The sequence below is a fragment of the Nyctereutes procyonoides genome, unplaced genomic scaffold (assembly GCF_905146905.1).
Source record: "Nyctereutes procyonoides isolate TBG_1078 unplaced genomic scaffold, NYPRO_anot_genome, whole genome shotgun sequence".
In the NCBI taxonomy this organism is placed as follows: Eukaryota; Metazoa; Chordata; class Mammalia; order Carnivora; family Canidae; genus Nyctereutes; species Nyctereutes procyonoides.
This window is the reverse complement of record NW_026575119.1, coordinates 3,638,850-3,655,818: the sequence shown is the minus strand read 5'-3', so window position 1 is coordinate 3,655,818 and position 16,969 is coordinate 3,638,850. Positions and strand designations below refer to the sequence as shown.

The following is a 16,969-nucleotide window of genomic DNA, read 5'->3' as shown; positions in this document are numbered from 1 at the left end:
TCTTCAAGGAATTAAGGAACAATAGAAAGAATAGTTGAATAGAAACAGAAGTCTATTTTTTCCTCTTATATTTCATATATATATACACACATATATATATATATTTGTGTGTGTGTGTATAGGTAACTGATTTAAAAGTTATATTGTTATTTGGTAGAGTTTTCAATGTGTATGTTATGTATGCAAACATAATACATTTGTCAACTACCACAAAAAGGACTTGGGGAAAAGGGATTAATATGATTGCAAGGTTTCTATATTTTATGCGAAATGGCATGAAGTCAACTCTAAGTAGACTGTGAACAGTTAGGCATTAAGCATGTTGTAATCCCTAGAACAACCAGTAACAAGTAATGGAAAGACATATAAGCAGAGGGCCAATAGGTAAATTGAAATGGAACACTGAAAAACATTCAAATAATAATTTTAAAAAACAGTAGAAAACAGAAAGCAAAAAAAAAAAAAGATAAACAGAAAAACAGTTTAAATGTAATCATTTAAATAATTTAGTGTTAATTGGTTTATATACTCCAGATTAAAAGGCAAAGAGAATGGATGAAGAAGCAAGACCCTAGTTAGTACATACTGTCTATAAGAAAGACACATTAAATTTACACGAATAAGTTGAAAGCGAACAGATGGAAGATGGTGTATGTACCATGTAAACAGTAAGCATATGGTGGCTACTTTGAATCGAATAAAAGAGACTTCAAGAAAAGGAGTATGACCAGAGATAAAGAAAACTGTTTCATAATGATAAAAGAAATTTAAAACAATTACAAATCTGTACACACACAGAAAAACAAAACTTTAAAATATATGAAGCAAAAATTGGCTGTGTTAAATGAAGAAATGGACAAGCTCACAATCAGAATAGCTTTTACTGCCTCTTAACAACTGATAGAACTAGACAAAATACCAGTGAGACACAGGCTACACGCCACCACCAGCCTCAGGGGTCTAATTAAACAGGTGTAACACTACATCCAATAACTGCAGGATAAACGTTCCTTTTAAGTGTACATTATACATTTGTCAAAAGGTAGATATAGGCTGGCCCATAAAAAGTCCCCCCAAATTTAAAAGAACCCAAATCATAAGAGTAAATTCTCCTACCATAAAATAATGAAAAATCACTAATAAGATACCTAGAAAAACCTCAAATATCTTAAAATTAAGTAACACTTTCAAATAGTTATGATTCAAAAATGAAAGAATAAAAGTGAGCAAATACTGTGAAGTATAGGGCAAGGAATATATACCCTATCAAAGTTATGGGATAGAGAGAACATAGCACATAACAGGAAACTTACACCTTTACATACTTCTGTTAGAAAAGAAGATCTAAAAGCAGTGACTGAAAGTTCATCTTAAAAACTGCTAGAAAGAAAAGATCAAAGTAAACTCAAGCCAAGGAGAAGAGAATAATAAATTCAAATTAACAAAATAGAAAAAAGACAATAAAAACAACAAAATTTTAAAATCTAATTACAGTGATTAGTAAAAAAAAGAACAAAAATCACCACTATAAATGAAAAAGGAGTTATTACCAGAGAGTCTATGGATACTAAAAAGGATTAGAGAATATTATACACTACTTTATGCCAACATAGTTGACAATTTAGACAACATGGATACATTTCTTAAAAGGTACAAAGAATCAAGATTGGGGATCCCTGGGTGGCGCAGCGGTTTGGCGCCTGCCTTTGGCCCAGGGCACGATCCTGGAGACCTGGGATCGAATCCCACGTCGGGCTCCCGGTGCTTGGAGCCTGCTTCTCCCTCTGCCTGCCTGTCTCTCTCTCTCTCTCTCTCTCTGTGACTATCATAAATAAATAAAAAAATAAAAATTTTTTAAAAAAAGAATCAAGATTGAAACAAGAGGTGCTGATATCTGAACAGCCCTGTATCTATTAAATCTATTTTTAAAAAGATTTTATTTATTTGAGAGAGAGCACGCACAGGCAGGGGGATGGCCAGAGGGAGAGGTGGGCTCCCTGCTAAGCACGGACTCTGACAGAGAGGCTCAATCCCAGGACCCCAGGATCATGACCTGAGCCAAAGGTAGATGCTTACCTGACTGAGCCAACCAGGTGCCCCTAAATAAATCTGTTTTTTAAAACCTTCCCCCAAAGATTCCAGGCTTAGATGGCTACTGAAGTCTCTTCACCATTTAAGAATGAAATAACACAAATCCTACATTAATATTTTTTTGCATAAAGAGGAATCACTGCTTAATTCATTTTATGATATTAGCATAACCCTAACAGCAAAATCTAACAAAGACATTAGAAAACATTACAGACCAAACATAAATTTAGATGCAGAAGTCCTAAACAAAAATATTAGAAGTCAAATTCAATAATACATAAAATTGTAAAAAGATATGAGATCTTTTTAAGATCTGTAAAACATGAGGACCAAATAGAGTTTATCTCATGAATGAGAGGTAGGCCGAATATCTGAAAATGAATGGAATTCACCATATTAACAGAATGAAGAATCATACATGATCATTTCAATATATCCAGAACTAGCAGCAGAAAACATTTCAACATCTATTCATGACAAAAAGTCTCAGCAAACTAGGAATCACAGAGAATGCTCTCAAACAAATAATGGGGCATCAATGAGTCATCATCCTTAATGGTAAAAGATGGGAGGTGATTTCCCTTGAGGTCAGGAACAAGACTGACCTCAGGTCTTGCATATTAGCAGACTGCTAAATAACACAAAAAATAACTTGAAATGGATCAAGACCTAAATGTAAAATGAAAAACTATAAAACTTCTAGAAAAAGCAGAATGTCTTTGGGACTCTGAAAGGATTTTAGAGCACTGAAAGCACAAAACAGAAAATGATAAATGAGACTGTCAAAATGAAAAACTTTTTTTTAAAAGATTTTATTTATGTATTCATAGAGACACAGAGAGAGAGGCAGAGACACAAGCAGAGGGAGAAGCAGGCTCCATGCAGGGAGCCCGACGTGGGACTCGATCCCGGGTCTCCAGGATCACGTCCTGGGCTGAAGGCGGCGCTAAACCGCTGAGCCACACGGGCTGCCCAAACTTTCGTTTTTTTAAAAAACACCATAAAGAAAATGAAAAGGTGGAAAAAGACGACGTGATGTGGGTGTGTACACACACACACACACACACACACACACACGATGGGATATCACTCAGTCATCAGAAAGGACGAATACCCAACATTTGCTTCAACATGGATGGAACTGGAGGGTATTATGCTGTGAAGTAAGTCAATTGGAGACAGACAATCATCATATGGTTTCACTCATATGTAGAATATAAGAGTTAGTGAAAGGGATTATAAGGGAAAGGAGGGGAACCGAGTGGGGAAAAATTAGAGAGGAAGACAAACCATGAGAGACTCCTAACTGGGAAACAAACAAAAGGTTGTAGAAGGGGAGATGGGTAGAGGGATGTGGTAACTGGGTGACAGGCACTGAGGAGGGCAGGGCGGGCACTTGATGGGATGAGCACTGGGTGTTATGCTGTATGTTGGCAAATTGAGTTTAAATAATTTTTTTTTAAAAACCGCCCCCTCCCCCAAAAAAATGAAAAGGTGGAATGCCTGCGTGGCTCAGTCTGTTATTGGCTCAGGTCATGATCTCAGGGTCCTGGGATTGAGCCCTGTGACTCTGAAGCCCTTAGAATTCTCTCCCTCTGTCCCTCCCCCACCTCATACACACACTCTCTAAAAAGAAAAGATAATCTACAGACTGAGAAGAATATATGAGTAACACATTTATCATATAAGGGACACATATCCGGAATATATCAAGAATTCTTAAAACTCAGTGAGACAATGCAATTTTTAAAAATGGGCAGAATATTTGAATAGACCCTTCCTTGGAGATGCATAAATGAGTAGGTCCATGAAATGAAGCTCAACATCATTAGTTCAATGCAGACTGAAGTACAGTGAGATATCAGCACACACACAGAGGCATACCTCCTTTTGTTGCACTCTGCTCTACTGTGCTTCACAGGTACTATTTGTTGTTGTTTTGTTTTTAAAACAAATCGAAGGTTTGTGGCAAGTCTGTCAGTGCCATTTTTCTAACAGCATTTGCTCACTTTGTCTTTCTGTGACACATTGTGGTAATTCTGCTGACCCTTCTAACTTTTTCATGATTACATTTGTAATGGTGATCTGTGATTTCTCATGTTACTATTGTAGCTGTTTTGGGATGCCATGAACTGTACCCAGACAGTGAACCTAATCAACAAATGTGTGTATGCTGACTGCTACACTGACCAGCATTTCCCTGATCTCTTCCCCTTTCCTCAGGCCTCCCCATCTCCTAAGATACAACAATATTGAAATTAGGCCAATTCATAACCCTACAATGGCTTCTACATGTTCAAGTGAAAGGAAAAGTCCCACATTCTCACTTTAAATCAAGAGCTAGACATGATTAAGCTTAGTGAGGAAGGCATGTGGAAAGCTGAAAATGGCTGAAAGCTCTTGCACCAGTCAAGTTGTGAATGCAAAGAAAAATTCTTGAAGGAAACTAAAAGTGCTACTCTAATGAGTGCACAAACAATAAGAAAGTGAAACAACCTTATTGTTGATATGGAGAAAGTTTGAGTGACCTGGAGAGAAGATTAAACCAGCCCTGACATTCTCCTAAGCCAAAGCCTGACCCAGAACAAGGCCCTCATTCTCTTCAATTCTATGAAGGCTGATAGAGGTGAGGAAGCTTCAGAAGAGAAGTCTGAAGCTAGCAGAGGCTGGTTCATGAGGGTTAAGGAAAGAAGCCATCTTCATAACAGAACAATGCAAGGGAGACAGCAAGTGCTGGTGTAGAAACTGCAAGTGATCCAGAAAATCTAGCTAAGATCATTAATGAAGGGGCCTACACTAAGTAGATTTTCACTTAAATAAAATAGCCTTATATTGAAAGAAGATGCCATCTGGGACTTTCATAGCTAGAGGGAAGTCAATGCCTCATTTCAAGTTTCAAAGGACAATCTGGCTCATTAGGGGAAAATGTAACTGATGACTTTAAGTTGAAGCCAGTGCTCATTGACTGTTCTGAAAGTCCTAGCACCCTTAAGAATTACACTAAATCTAATTTGCCTGTGTTCTATAAAAGGAACAACAAACCCAGGATGACAGCATATCTATTTACAACATGGTTTACTGGGTATTTTAAGCCCACTGTTCAAACCTAGTGCTTAGAAAGGTTCCTTTTAAAATATGACTGCTCATCAATAATGCACCTTGTCACCCAAGAGCTCTGATGGAGATATACAAGATTAATGTTTTTTTCATGCCTGCTAATACAACATCCATTCTGAAGCCTGTGGATCAAGGAATAATTGTGACTTTCAATTCTTATTATTTAAGAAATACATTTTTGCAAGGCTATGGATAGTTGCCATAGATTTTGATTCCTCCAATGGATTTAGGCAAAGTAAATTGAAAACGGACTTATGGAAAGACAACTTTCCTTTGAAAAGGATTCACCATTCTAGATGCCATTAAGAACATTTATGATTCCTGAGAAGAGGTCAAAATATCAACATTAACAGTTTGGAAGAAGTTGACTCCAATCCTCATGGATGACTTTGAGGGGTTCAAGACTTGAGTGGAGGAATTAACTGTAGATGTGGTGGAGACAGCACAAGAATTAGAAGTGGAATCTGAAGATGGGACTGCATTACTGTCATCTTGTGATAAAAACTTTAATGGTTGAGGAGATACTTCTTATGGATGAGCAAAAAAGGTGGTTTCTTGAGATGAAATCTATTCCTGGTGAAGCTGTTGTGACGACTGTTGAAACGACAGCAGAAGATTTAGAATATTACACAAACTGAGTTGATAAAGAAGCACAATGTTTGAGAGGATTGAGTCCAATTTTGGAAGAAGTTCTGTGGGTAAAATGCTATCAAACAGCACTGCATAGTAGAGAGAAATAGTTTGTGAACAGATGAGTCTATTGATATGGTAGACTTCATTGTTGTCTTATTTTAAGAAGTTTCCACAGCCACCACTGCCTTCAGCAACTACTGCCCTGGTTGGTAAACAGTCTTCAACCTCAAGACAAGACCTTTCCCCCAGCAAAAAAGATGACGACTTGCTGAAAGCTCAAATGAGGACTGGCATTTTTTTAATAAAGTATTTTAAAATTAAGGTATGTACATTGTTTTTTTACACATGCTATTGCACACTTAAGAGACTACAGTATAAGCATAAATTTTATTTTTTTAAGAATAGTTTTTATATGTACTAGGAAATCAAAAAAAATCATTTTGTCTGCTTTATTGCAATATTCACTTATTGCGGTGGTCTGGAGCTGAACCCAGTAACATCCCTGAGATATTACAGATATGTATCATACTGAGAAAAATTTAAGAGGCTGACTATACCAAGTTGGCAAAGATGTAAAACAACTAGATCTTGCATACACTTCTAGTGGATTGTAAAATGGTATAATCTTTCTGGAAAACAGTTTGGTAGGTTCTGAAAAATTAAATATGATCCAGCCATTCTACTACTACTTATTTATCCAACAGAAACAAAAACACATGTTCATCAGAATATTTAGATTATAGGTTTATCTGTAGTAACCCCAAATGGTGTGAAACCCTCAAGTATCCATCAACAGGTGAATGGATAAATAAATTATAGTATTTCTATACAATGCAATGGAATGCCACTGAGCAATTAAAGGGGATGAACTGTTGATCTGTGAAACCACCTTGGTGAATCTCAAACTTATGCTAGATGAAATAAGCCAGGCAAAAAGAATTGGGAACATACTGTATAATTTTATTTATATAAAGTGCTAGATGATTCAAACTGATCTATAGTTTCAGAATATAGATCCATGGTTGCCTGAGGCCAGGGGTAGAAGGATGGTTTATAAAAGGCATGGGGAAATTTTTTGAAGAGATGGAAATGTTCACTATATGTTGATTGTGGTAATGACTTCATGTGTGTACATTAAAACTCATCTAATTGTACATTTTAAATATGTGTGCTTATTTCAATTATATCTCAATAATGTATAAAAGGAAAACTGTGGGAAGTGGTGAAAAAAGTAACCCAGTACAAAAAGTAATGGATTTATAAAACCCAGTTAGTTTAAATTACATCCAAAATTCTCATCGACTTCTACTTAGTTACCAAGCATATTTTAATACAACTTTCAGATCTCCTGAAACAATTTTTCATATTTCTGCTGGTAAAGGACCAAGAAGTTATGCTATTTTTTTATGAAGTGTCACACTTTTTGCAGGAATAGCAAAATACTATTCCTATTCAGAAATAGCATGAAATACTAATAAATTTAATTCTATCATAAAAGCTAAGAATGAATTTCACAACAGAAATAGACTCCATTAAGTGTATATGACATAATATGCATCTAAGAGGTTGAAAGATATTAAATTGGTATGATGTCCTGCTTTGAAATTTAGGATTAATATTTATTCATTACTTCAAAAATTTCATTGTTTGCTGGTGTTCCTGTAGCAAATAGTAAGCTTCATACAAATGTATATTGAAAATCAAAACTGAGAATTTTATGTGCATTAATTTGTCTCTGATGAAGAAAGGTTATCTTTATTCAACTGTAATGGAAGAAACACTTTGAAAAACGTGGGACACACAGTATCAAGGATCACCGCCCTGACATATGGAGTCCCCTTGGGAGGGTTAAAAGCAGAAACAGAACTCCATCAAGTGAATAGGACATGTATGACCCTGCCAAACACATTTAAAAGTGAACATATCTACTCTTAGAGTGTTTGCTTATCATGATCACCCCAAATTATTAATTTTACTGTTGAAGAATTTTAATGTAAAATATAGTGACATACCATAGGAATCTCACAAACTCATTAACAGTGAGGAATCCTGAATAAGAGATCTGGAAATTCTTAAGGGAAGGGAATTCAAAGGGAAAGATTCACATATTAATCACAATGCAGGTCACAACCTCACTATAGTTCACTATCTGAGTACCCACTATGTTTACAGTGTAAGACAAACATCAAACAAATATGAGACGAACTCCACCTTCTGCTGCTTCCAACAAAATTCCCAAACAACTGCTATGATAAGAAAAAAAATTGTTTTTTAAATTGGTACCCTAATATATATATATACATATATATATATACACACACACATATATACATACATATATACACATACATACATATATACACACACACACATATATATTTTAGAAATCTCAACTGAGGTTTTCTATGGACAAAGAAGTGTTACAGAAGAGGAGTTCCTTGAAACTTATGAAAACATATAACTGTGATATATGCCTTCATGAGAAACCACAAAGTGATTAACAGGTGTGGTTGACTGTGAGTGCCCAAATTCCAGGCTATAAAGACTTTGGAATCCATCAAGTATTTGACATCTACAGCAATACTTTTTGTTAACTACTTTAATTCACTGAGACGGCCTTTGAAAGACTGGCTATATAGTCATTAAAATTTGTTGATGATAACCTAGAACCTTAAAACAGTGTTGATGCTGCTCATTGAGGTGAAATTTGCCACGGAGAAGCAAACCAGCAGAAAACGGGCCTCAGCCACCACCTTCTTTAAAAGCAACTTGGAATGTTTAATGTGGTGAAGTAGATATTTTGTAAAGATCATAGAATTTGTTCTGCCATTTTAGCCCAAGAGCAATAGCATTTACCTCATTTAGCATCCCTTTAAATAATTTTTTTATTGCAATAATTATAGATTCACAATAAATTGCAAAACAGCCTAGAGAAGATCCCATGTAACTATCACTCAGCTTTCTCCAATAAAGGGAGGTTTTCATCTACCATAACTGTAGTACAGTTGAGACCAGAAAATTGACATTAGCAAACCAAAGTGAACGAAAGTACCAAGTATTTCTTTTTAACATTCAAAAACCTGAAGTATGACATGTAGAAAAGTTCACATGTAAGCCTGAATTTTCACAGATTCTGTAAGCAGCACTCTACCAAGAAATACAACATTATCAGCACTCCAAAACCACTCTTCTAACCCACCTCCTCAAGATTTCTAATGCCACATGTTAGCATTGCTTTGTGTTGTAAAAATGGAATCTTTTGTCTCTGCCTCCTTTCACTCAACATTTGGTGGGATTCATTCATATTGCGGCATCGGCATCGTAGCAGCAAATTGTGCACTGCAGTCTTCCGTTATGTGCATATAGCATGGAGTACCTGTCCAATCGACTACTGCTGGGCATTTGGGTTGTTTCCAACTTGGGGCTCTCGTGAATAACGTTTCTAAGACCATCCGAGTGCATGCTGCGTGCATCTCTTGTTGGCTGTGTACTAGAAGTGGAATTGCAGGGTCATGGGATATAGGTTCGCTCAGATGTAGATACTGCCAGTTATTTTTCCAAAGTGGGTGAATTAATTTACACTTCCACCAGCAATGTGTGATTGTTCCAGTGCACCACATCATTTCCAGCTTACCATTCTGGTGAATAGTTAGTACAGTTGGGGGAAAGATTTACAGTTAAACATCGAATACTGGTGGAATAATCAAGGCTATAATTTTTCTCTAGATAATCAAGACTCTACTTGGAGTATTTTACAAAGCCAAACAATCTAAAGTTCCAAAACTGTTCTTAAAATATATTCTTCTGAGTAATTAATTAAATCATCCGGAGTTGATGCTATGGCTGTTATTTTCCACAAATGTCTAGTGTTATGAGTCACTTGGGACATATAAATAGATTTTCAGGCATTCCGTCAGGTTTCCTGAAGGAGAATCTCTTTGAAAATCCTTGGAATCTTCTCCTAAGAAGCCCAGGAGATTTTTATTATCAGGCGGTCTGGAAAACACTGCTCTGTGGGGATCCACTGACATTAACACCTGTTTAAAAGTGAATCTGAGTGGAAAAGTACTACTTTGGGGATTTCTTTGGAGAGTCCCAGCCCCAGAAACTTTCTGGATATTGTCAATCTCTGTAACAACCTCAGAGGTAGATAGTATCCGAATTGTTGGATAAATTTGGGCCCAAGTCCAGGGATAAATTTATGCCCTGGGTCCTTGAGTAACACCAAAAAGGTCATAAAGGATTATGTTTGACAGACAGCCTTACTGGTATTTATCATCTTCCAAATAAATCGATGTTTATTACTAACTGTGCAACAATAAAGAGTATCTATACTTGGAAAAGACTGTGTAGTGTTGCATAGGATGAGGGACATGAAAATTGGAAACATGGTGGGTGCAACTATCACATGTACAGCTCTGAGTAAATCCCCTATCTTTTCTCCCTGCTTCCTCTGTGGCTTGTAGGTGTCGCCCAGTTCTGGGGAGGAGGAGATAAATTAAGGCAAATAAAGGAGAGGAATAACAGTGGGAAATTAACACATGCATTTTTTCCCCTTTGTAATGTTTTTCTACCCCTCTAGGTGCTTTGGAACTCCTCACCTGTAGGACTGACAATTGTTTTGCAAAATTCTTACATTATCCATATATTACAATTCAGCTTTTGCAAAAGAAGTGAATACTTAAAGTCAAAAAAAAAAAAAAGAAAGAAAAGAAAAAACCCACTGCTTAACTCTCATTTTCACATTTTCCTTTACTTTCATCTCTGTTGGTGGAAACCAACAGCCTCATAATGTATGGCTGAAAATGATTATAAACAATAATTTGGAAAAATGTCATAACAAGGAATAACTTGAGGTAAGAGAAAACAATTTTAAAATAAAGTTGAATTCTTACAAAACTAGAGAACACTGCTCAGGGCAATACACAAACAGTTGTGATTTTTGTTTTGTTTTGTTTTAAACAGTACTAAAACCACTTGAAAAAGCCAACATTTCAATTTTAGCCTTTTAGACGGCTTTCTAACGTCAACATATTAAGTAGTCAAATGGCATTTATTCTGGAGATCAAAATGCTTCCGGCATCACATTTCACTTGTAAGAAAGCCTATGAAAACTTCTTTTATAAAAATAGATCTAATTCTGTATACTGAAAAAGAAGCCCACCATATTTGGATTATATGGCCATGAAAGGCCCATTTAACACCATCTGCCAATTACTACATATAAAAAGTAATTAAGAAAGGCTTATATTAAAAGAGGCCTCCTTCGGCTCTCTGTGGCTTGGTCCTTCTGATCTTAAACCTGGTGAAAACCTCTGGAAAACATTAGCACTTATTTTAGGAAATAAAAAGAGTTAGGCTTTTATTTAGGAGAAAATTTGTAAATACTAATTTAGTGTCATATGTGTATTAAAATTCACCATAAAAACTGAGAGCTAGAGAAGCTGTAATTAACAAATGTCCTGCCAGTGGTCTCTGCACTCTGGGGCAATCCCTTCACTTCCATGCCTCAGTTTCCTCCACTGTGAAAGGTAGAGAGTGTTGCTGAATATTTGCTAGGGCTGTTGTGAGTTCAGATGCTGAATGCCTGGGACAGTGCTGAGTGCCACCTTGCTATGTCAGTGCTGACCGATCATTATCAGTGCTGTCGGAGTATGTCGGGTAGCAGGAAACTTACGGGGTACAGTCACACCATAGTGCTGTGTGTCACTGATGAGCAGCTTTCGTTTCAGTTCATTCAAACCCACTCCCACAGGACCTAAAAAACAGGATAATATAAATGTGTTATTAAACAAAACACCATATAGACACACCTGTAATTCACATGGATCCATAAGACAGACTGGGACCAAGGATCCAGCTCTGCATCCCAAGGGAAGACCATCTCTAGTTATGTTGTACATAAGAAAAAGCTGGTTCTTTTGTTACGTTCTTACAACAGAAATTTAAATCTTTGCCTTTCCATTAAAAATATTAGAAATACTTGTTTTCAATGAAACATATCCAAGAGTACCTGAGTATATCAACAAGTGATGGTATCCAGAAGAGCCTTAAAAAATTATGTAGGCCTGAAAAAGTGGAAGTGCACAGTCTAGCCACAAAGTGTTTCATTTTAAATGTTTTTAGAGCTTACTGAAAGAACACCTTTGAACCTTAATTTTACTTTAGATACAAATCTCATGATGCATTTTAACTTTACAGAACCATCAGCCACAGTTCACTTGGTCAAGGTAACTCTCCTTACATTATGTTTTCAGTTGGTCCTTAAGCATTTGAAAACTGGCACAGGCCTTACATGTTTAAGTCAGTCAGTGTAGTGTATACATATTAAACACCCATAATGGACAAGGCGTATTGTAGATGCTGTGGAGAATAAAAGTGAACTCTGCCTTCAAAGAAAGTAACTGGATTGAGAGAATCACACAAAATGATTATGAGACTGGGGGCAAAACAAAAAGCGATTTCACGTAGGAGTCCGAAAACAAGTTAGAAGGTCACAAGCCCCAAATGGCTAGCATCTTGCAACTCTGCCATCAGGGTCCATTTAATGGTGGTGTGTGCGCAGACCAAGCTACAGGTCCAGACTGCCCTGAGTTAGAGTCCCTTCTTCACTACTACTTCCCCTGGTGATGGTGAACATCAGGGTCTGAAGGGTGTGCCCCTCACCCCAAGTTCACATGTTAGAATCCTAAAGCCCAAGCTGTTAGAAGGTGGGGCTTTTAGGAGAGGCTTAGGTCATGAGGGTGGAGCCCTCAGGAAGGGATCTGTGCTCTTATAAACGAGATTCCATAGAGCTCCCTCCGGTTGCAGCCTGTGAAGACACAACAACCAGATGTGTGTGACCTGGAATAGGGCCGTCACCAGCTGTGCTAGCACCCCGATCTCCAATGGCCAACCTCCAGAACTTTGAGAAGTCAATTCCTGTTGTTTATAGGCCACCTTGGTGGTGGTATGTCATTACAGCAGCCTGAGAGGACTACGTCACTGAGAAAGTTAAAGTCCTCGAGCCTTGATCAGACTTGATGCTAACTTGGAAAGTAATCATGCTGCCTTCTCTTGGGAGGAATATGTGAATAACTTATGCATCGCACCCAGCACAGGATCCAGGTATTCGTGCCTATTCTCCTTGCCTACTTCCTCTTACGGCCTTTGAAAAGAATATGGTTTTATGCTGGGCAATGAAGACCATGCAGGTGGACAAAGAGTGGGCATCCTGGTTGGAGGGAAAAGTGTGAGCAAAGATGAAGTTGGGGTTGGGGGCCGTGACTTTCTTGCTCTGCTGCCCTCACCTGGTATCAAGAGACCTGTCCCCCCTGCTGGTCACTCACTAACACCATCCATCTTTCCAGGGACTGCTGGAACTCCCAGGCACCTAACTCTCCCTTTTAGAGTAAATACTCTAATATCCCATTTATGCCCCGGAATGGAATTCAGAGCTGATGGAGCTCACTAGTCTCTCCTGTCCTATCTAGTCACTAGTCTTTATTCTCCTATTTTCCTCCATCTGTAGGGCTTCCATTTTCCTGTACTTTCTCATATAGAATGGTTCCTGCTCTTACTACTATTGAATCCAGCCTTATTATAGGTACATGCAGACATCTGACTTCATTCAGTTTTCTAGTCATGTCTAAGCATTTACATACTGAAACAGATAATGTTTTATTGTAAGTACTCTTTTAACTTTCATATATTACAGTGACAGCATTTTATTGATTTGGAGGGCTAGTGAGTTTAGTTCAAACAGATCTTCCTCAAGCAAGCCTGAAAGTCTGTCCTGCCCCTGTCTGTCATGTTCCTCTATGTTTTCAGAGCATCGTGTATATCTTCTCAATACTCAAAAGTCATAATTCAACCATTGGGTAATACATTGCTTCATGGCCTGTCTTTCTCACTAGACAGAGGCGCCATGAGGGAAGGAATCATATTATGTCACTTACCATCCCCATAAAGCAAGCCCTCGATAAAAATCTGCAGAGTGAACCCAACTTCTGGTGTCACCATCACCACCTCAAGCTTAGTAGAAGACCTCATCTACTCCAGAGAACACAAAAGCCAACAAGTGGAAAGGTCTTTGAAGTCCTTTGCATGAACTTATAAATCTAAACACATCTAAACCACCATCCCCGATGCTTCTTTGCAGTCACACACTCTTACACCTCCTCTCAGAGACAGCTCCTTCTGAATCTTCATTTCTTGTGGCCGGTTCCTTTCTGTCACCCCTTCAACTAATAAGTCCTCTCCGACATTAAAATGACAACAAACTTCCCTTCACCTTCAGATGTCCCTCAGACACTGCACACACACACACACACACACACACACACACACACACACACACACACACACACACCGTCTTTGCCACCCTGGCTCAGGCTGCTGGCCGCTTCTCACCAGCATCTCTCATTCTGCCTCCACTGCATAGAGAGGCAAATATAAATCCTCTGGTAAGCTTATGCAGATGGCCTGTTGTGAGCTACACTTCTGTCTCTAATTTTCATTCTTGCCACTCCTTCCCATGCCTGACACACTCTAGCTACAGGAGATTCCCCTGCTGTTGGAAATGTGGCAGGTTCTCTTTTGTGTTGTTGGGTCCTCGTCACATGCTGCTTGCTTTTGCAAGGACACACCTGTCCTCTTTATGTGCTAATTTTTTTTTAATTTTTTTTTTTTAGAATTTTAGATAGTGAGAGAGTGAGCAAATGAGCACAAAGGGCAGAGGAAGAGTCTTTACTCAAACTCTGTGCACAGAGCCCAACAAGGAACTTAATCTAATAACCCTGAGATCACGACCTGAGTCGAAACCAAGAATCAGACACTAAACAAGCTGCACCACCCAGGGCCTCTACATGTGCTAATTCTTGTTTGTTGTTTCAGCTTAGGTATACTTTAGGGAATCTTCCCTAACACTTTAAATTTGGGTTCGGTACCAAGTTCATGTGTTCCCTTTACTCCTAAATCAAAGGACTAATCACACTATACCCTGTTTACTGTTCTTTATCCTCTACAGACTGTGAGCTCTGTGGAAACAGGGGTGTCCTCTATTTGTTCACCAGCTGGCAAATTGTAGGCATGCATTAGTTTGTTTTATTCATTTAAATTATACTCAGTAATTACGCTGTTCTGGAGGTAAAGCTATTTGCTGAATGAACCAAAGGAATGGGAGCGAAACATAAAAACATCTGCACCTGAGTGCCCGGATATGAGGGTGAGGTAACACGCTCACAGTCCCTAAACGGAGCTGGTGGAACTCACATCTGAACTTGGCTCTCGGGATCTGGAAATACTGAGAAGTAGAGGGGAAGGTGATGCTTCGGCTCTGGACCAGGGGGTTGCAGGGAAAGGATTCCATCTGCCTCATCTCAGACAGGACTGCAGTGAAGCGGAGGGGACAGGTGAGGCTGCTCTTGTGAGGACAGGCACAGCAAGGAAAACCTTGGGACTGCCAGAGGCAAGGAGATCTCCCAGGGAGAGGAGGAAGTGATAGCATTTACTGACTGAAAGTATCAATCACCATTTGGGGTGTATGTATTTGATCTGTTCTGAAGGTACCAAAAATACTTGAAGTGCTTACGCTTTAATAGGAAACGAGAAAGAAAAACAAGGGGCACTACAAATGGAGCTGTGTTCCCTGTACAGATGAAGCACACTCAGTTACATATGCTCGAAGAAAAAGACAGAAGCAAATAAAACACTAAAACTTCCAGAGCCTGGCCTGGCATGCCCACCCCCAACCCAGCACCCAGGACTAAAAGGGTGACACGAGTTTACTGTTCCTTCAAGAGCTCTCAGCTTTGGAGTGCTTCCCAGATGTGTTATACTTTGCTGAGTGAGAGTCTAGTTTTTTTTTTTTTTTTTTGTTTTCTTTTTTACTTTCTTCTACTACCCCCACGAAAACCCACAATGATTTGCTTTAACTCTGGAGGAAGAAACTAGGTGTGTTTGAATTGGGTGGGGGAATATGCCATCTCTAATAGGATACCCTGACGTTCTGACTATATTCAATTTTACCCCTTTATATAATCTCTTTGTAGTGAGCTTGCTTCACTGCACACTCGTGGAGTATGCCAAGAATGTTCAGTGGCAAATTATTTTACTTCAAAATTTTTCCCTTGATTTGAGGTCATCTTCAAACATGGGAGTTTCTTTGTAAAGAGGTTAAAATAGGGATATGGTTTCCATCATTCTTACTACACAATTATCCCAAGGGCCTCCGAACAGCATTCTCTCTAACAGGTTCTTGGACCAATTCTGTCATCCACATTGGTGAAGTTCTAGAATTTTTCTTTTTATTTTTTTATAGGTGTTCAATTTGCCAACATATAGAATAACACCCAGTGCTCATCCCATCAAGTGCCCCTGTCGGTGCCCGTCACCCAGACACCCCCCCCCCCCGCCCACCTCCCTTTCTACTACCTCTAGTTCGTTTCCCAGAGTTAGGAGTCTCTCATGTTTTGTCTTCCTTTCTTATATTTCCCACTCATTTTTCCTTTTTCGTTTTACATCTTAACCTCAAGATCACCACCTAGATCCACACCGCTGTTCTCCTATGACTAGGCATAAGTTTATAGCACTTTCAGTTGGCTGCTTTAAATTTAGAATACAGTATCTATTTACTCTGCAGGGTACATAGGGATACAGACCAGTTAGGTTCCTTCTGCAGAGGCCAGATTCATTTCAACACAGAAATTGTTACAATTGGTGAAACACACATATACAAATGTATATAAATCAGTTACCCTACAGTTTGTTTTCCAGTGGGCTTGTTAATGCTTACAGAGAAACAGAAGATAATCTAAATAGCACATATTTAAGTCACAGACAACAGGCTTTGGAAAAATTACAATTATGAAGATGACACACTGAGGTTTCTATGTGGCAGGCACCTGTTAACGGTTAACATGACCCATTACTAATCCTCACACACATCTGCGGTGTGCTTCACTGATGTTCAAAACGCCTGCATTCTTTCTTCCTGCCTATCACCTTATCAAAAGCATGCCAATAAAACACACACGCAGGTAGTCAGTTATCCACTGTCTGCTTATGCCTGTGACCCATAGCATCAGAGTTTTTCACCCCATTTCCAAATTGCCCCATACCTTGGATACTGAGGACTATCTGCGCTTGT

The 16,969-nt window shown here is 38.5% G+C and overlaps 1 protein-coding gene across 2 annotated transcripts in view; it reads right to left on the bottom strand.

The window, feature by feature from the left end:
* Window positions 1–16,969, bottom strand: part of MPP7 (MAGUK p55 scaffold protein 7) — a 293,058-nt gene that overhangs the window by 8,753 nt on the left and 267,336 nt on the right. For both annotated transcript variants that reach the window (XM_055334544.1, XM_055334545.1), the window contains exon 13: window positions 11,519–11,599. In XM_055334544.1, coding sequence (XP_055190519.1) covers window positions 11,519–11,599 — 81 coding nt within the window. The remainder of the gene's footprint in view (window positions 1–11,518; window positions 11,600–16,969) is intronic.